Here is a 4613-nt window from a genome sequence, read left to right as displayed (position 1 = left end):
TATAATTGTTAAAAAAAACAATGTGTGTTGCAATGTTTTTGAATATGTGGTGGAACACTTGTTTATCACAGCGTTGGTTGAATGGTATCCGATAGGAATGGAGTTAATTGGAGTATGTTTTCTCTATTTTTGCTATATTAAGAATGTCAGATAACTCGTTTATTCGACTTCCCTTTAGGTTTTTAGGAGTTTAAAACGGAAATAAAAAAGAGCTTATTTCCATCGGCAATAGGAACAAAACTAAGCAAGATAGTTATGGAATATATTTTGGAGAAATGTGGTTATACAGTTTTACGACTGTAGCTCATTTAGTAGCTACTCATTTACTCTATCACCAAAATGCTAAGATAACAATTTTTTCTAAGGTTTTTATAAAATGTATTTTTTGGTAGAATTCAATTTCGACGATTTGTTCTAAATACAAAAGGAATGCCACTCTTTGCGTTTTTTATTGAGAATATTCTTGGTTTTACATGAAAATCTGTAATCAGTTACTTTTTTTTATTAGATTTATGTTTCTCTGATCTTGAAATTGAGTGTCATTAGAATTTCGATTCGTCACTATTTTCGATATTTTTATCTGCTACCAGTTACTAATTGCCGTTACCAAAATACAAAAGCGGAAAGTAAGATTAAGTATCGATCATTCTTCGATATACAGGTTTATCTTATCCATTTTTAAAGTTGCAGCAACAAATTAAATAACCAGACCATAATCTTTTCGGAAGAAATCATACTTCTTCACCGTGGAATACAGATTATCCTTTTATTAACGTTCATGTAAAAAAAAGACCGCTCACAGGCCATTTTCGGCAAGCAAAACCACTGCTCGGAGAGATTAGGTGCCTTCTCAGTTAAGTGTTTGTCATTCGAGGCTGCTGGGCGCTGTGTACTAGAACTCGCTGGCTATTCCTTTTTCCCATAGGCTTACAAAACTAACTCTTCCAACCGAATGCTTTTCGGTTTTCACCCTTACCCTCCTCCACGGAAAAATTTGGCTTCCGGAAGACGGGGTTTCAGGTTTAAGACGAGGAAGTTCGGTGTTCACAGAGGGGCATCACTTTCGGTTATTTTCCTATCACGCAGTAATTTGATGGAGATGATTTCCATGAGATGGCAATAACGATGAGGGTGGATGATGGGGGACTGGAAGAATAGTTCTTCCACAATACTTTCTGTTGACATTCGCACGAAACACTGACAACAACGTATCAGAAATCAGCGGTATGCATAGTCGGTTGGATGAGGATGGACGGAGCTGCTTCAAGACTACCCGTCCGTTTACTTTTCGTTGCCGGCAGATTCAATAGCATATGCTTCCATAATACTTTCCACAATTTCCCAATGCTTTTCGCGTGTCAAATCGTTGCAGAATACCTGGCGGAAAAGGAAGAAAGGATAATGTTTTAATGCTTTTTACGGGAGTAACGAGATGGAATGTTAACAAAGGAGGATTCTTCTTACAGTATACCACTGAACCGAATCTTCTGCTTCGTCGGACAGTGGCACCTCGATCCCGTACACCTGGAATGCCAGCGCTAGGCAGCAGACGGCAATGTGCGCAGGTTTGTAGTCCAACACCTTCGGGCTATGGTGGAAGTCTTGCAGAAACGAAGCCGCGGTACGGGCGACCGGCATCGAGTGCCATTCTTTCGCACCGAACAGATCCTGCAGCGACTTCATGTAGTGCAGCATGTACTTGTGTGGATGCACTATCGTCATGTCAAACTTAAGGACGCGCGCTATGAACAGTTCCGCCTGCACGATCGAGTCCCACATCGCCCAGTACTCGTCGCACGGATCAAGCGGTTGAGCACCGCGGTTGATGGTATTGTGGGCCACATTGATGATGTCTCGCTTGCGCACTTTGTCCTCTTTTATTTTACCGGCCAGATAGAGACACGAGCAGGCAATCATCTGGAGGGAGCGAAAAAAAAGTGATAAATATGAATTCGAGGGCATTAACATTGATTGTTTAGAGTGGAAAAGGGTAAACATAAAAGAACCAAAACCAGTTATAAGAAGATTTTTACGATGTAAACGGGCATCGGGATTTGCAAAAGTTCATGGCGATTATTGTTTGTTAAACAACTTTCCGTGAAGGGTTCCGTTCTGTATAGGGCGTTAAGCGTGAGAAGAAATAAACACACTTCAAAGATGATGCTGATAACACCTTCCCACGAGCCCACCCCATTTCTTAATCCGTCGGCGTCCGGTTAAGGACTTAAGGGCACTTACGTAGGGATCATATTCGGTGTCGCTTATTTCACGGAAAAATCGATGAAACAGAATTGCGGCCGTGGCCGACGTCAGTGGTTTCATTTCGAGCTTTTGAGCGCACTCAAACAGGAACCTAGTGGACAATCCTTTCTGCGACTGTGTCCTGAAGAGAAACAGGGAAATGAAAATTAGTCGAGTCTGGGGACGGAGGATAAACGATTCCAAATGGCCGTTGACTTACTTGTTCGCTTGCCGGTAGTCTACGGGAGCATGACGCTGTTGCGAGGCAAATGCTTCCCGCCGGGCGGCAACGATTAGACCGGCATTATCTCGCATCATTTTCGAAGGACGTGGGATCAACAAAACTGGATGAAACTATATTTCAGAACCGGTGTGTCCGCTATGCAACAAGCTTTACTATACCGCGTCCAAGGACAATCTCGCACACGTATGCACCTCAATTATGCTCGCTCTACCTGCGGGTCGAAGGAGACAACAAAATGCGGAGAACAAGAAAACAAAAGGTATTGGAAAATGTGGCATCTATCTTTTCCACTTCTGTACTTCTTTCGCAAAGAATCTCCATCATGGTTTTCCGACAGGAAAACTTACGATTTCTTCAATAGCATGAATGGTTGACACGGAAATAAAATTAATTTTTTCACGAAAACATAAAACTATAGCTATTTCCTACGATTTAATTTCGCCCCCTCCATCTAATCTAGTGGGATTTTAGAAAACTTGTATCCACGTAGTGAAAGTTATGTCGCACCGAAGAACCTCCTAGTAGCTTCGGTAGGCATGGACTTCCCAGTTTCCGTAATTAATCGCGTAAATAATAGAATTTACTTACAGTGGTCCAACGTGTTGTCGGTTGCCGGATAAACAATATTATACAAATACAAATTGGGATGAAGCAAACAATCAAATTAGTTGAGAACAGCTGTAAACTTCGGAAATCGTGGTCACTGATCCCACACCACTTCTCTCTGCTGCAGAACGAGAAATGCACAGTCTAGTATGCTAGACCTGTGGTCGTCTCATTTGGTACATTTTGACAAGTCGTCGGAAGAAATAGACAGTTTAGTTTCCTGGTCGAATCATGTGGTACACATTGACAGATCGTCGAAGACAAGCGAAGAAAATAAAAAAAAAAGATTAGTTCAATGCGCATGACGTTTGAATCACTTCAATTCGAAAATAAACTAAATTCTCGTTGTTGTTGTCCTTTTGCAGTAAAAAGATTATCTCAACAAACATGATTGTCAAAAATCCGATGGCTACCGCAACAACGCTATGAACCTACCTTTTCATCCATGTTCGTCTTTAGAAACATCGATCTTTTGACAGTTGGGTATTCTTTGTTTATTTTTGAACGAAAGCATGGATTGTATTGCATTGCTGTTTCGCGATACCGGATGTTTTAGCCGTAAACACTGAAAGAAAGCATAAACATGCATATTTCTTCCGTCGAACCACACTTTTGAAACGAATGAGCTCAATTGGTCTGCATTTGTTGAAAGCATTGTGATATTTGATGGCTTTTTCCAGAGGCTAAAAATACCCACACTTTAAAAAAAAATAGTGCGTTCACTAGCCAAGTTGATTTGTACAAATTCGAAAAATGACAAAAACCGGTAAATTGAGATCAATAGATGTCCTCGTCAGAGTGGTTGTTGTTTACATACAAAAACCATATGACCGCTTCGCCGTTCTTTACGGAAATGCGATGAAACAATGCTGGCACATGCGTCGAAACGTGTTTTGGTATTTCTCTTCTGATAAACTGGAACGCTGCAATGCGCATGTTTCATATGCACGTTTCTTCCTTTTGCTCGTCGAGTGACAGAATAATTCGGTCCGTCTCGCCGAACCAGTGAAAATCTGCAATATTTTGTGTATTGTAATTAAAGAAAAGGGCAATAAATATTATAAAAATAACATCGAAACATTCTATATTGCTCTATATTAGAGCATTCGACGTTCGATGGTGTTTTCGTCTTGGTTTGAGCAAGAAACGGTTTGTACTGAAAACTGTGCAGTGCGGGTGGGGTTCATAGAATTGTAGTTTCACAGTTCACCGGGAAGATTTGTTATCTTAAAACTCTAGAATCAAAAGTTATTATAAGTTTCCAGCATAATGCTTTTCCGCTTGTTCATCAAATGTGGGACGATTTACTGTGAATGTGACTTAGCATAAGGTAACGTGTAATGTGCGTCTTTTGATTTGTGTGTTTTTCACGTCTACGTGAAAGAAGTTAGTTGATTAAACTATTGGCAAACTAATGTTCGTTATAAGAAATAAACGAAAGTTACTTCAATCAACTAATTGGATTACAATAAAACATGCCATTCGATTAAAATTATCATACAGTACTGTTATCCTTGTAGAT

At 40.2% G+C, this 4613-nt stretch overlaps 1 protein-coding gene across 1 annotated transcript; it reads right to left on the bottom strand.

Annotated features, from left to right (window-relative positions):
- Positions 1–715: 715 nt before the first annotated feature.
- On the bottom strand, positions 716–3212 carry LOC131262850 (cyclin-Q). Its single transcript, XM_058264933.1, has 5 exons — positions 3074–3212; positions 2462–2696; positions 2239–2383; positions 1465–1917; positions 716–1377 (listed from the first exon to the last, which is right to left on the bottom strand). Exons 2-5 carry the CDS (start codon positions 2557–2559, stop codon positions 1282–1284), a joined length of 792 nt encoding a protein of 263 aa, XP_058120916.1. The 5' UTR covers positions 2560–2696; positions 3074–3212; the 3' UTR covers positions 716–1281.
- Positions 3213–4613: the final 1401 nt, after the last annotated feature.

The sequence above is a fragment of the Anopheles coustani genome, chromosome 2, assembly GCF_943734705.1.
Source record: "Anopheles coustani chromosome 2, idAnoCousDA_361_x.2, whole genome shotgun sequence".
In the NCBI taxonomy this organism is placed as follows: Eukaryota; Metazoa; Arthropoda; class Insecta; order Diptera; family Culicidae; genus Anopheles; species Anopheles coustani.
Note: the sequence above shows the minus strand (reverse complement) of the source record. Positions and strands in the feature narration are given on the sequence as shown.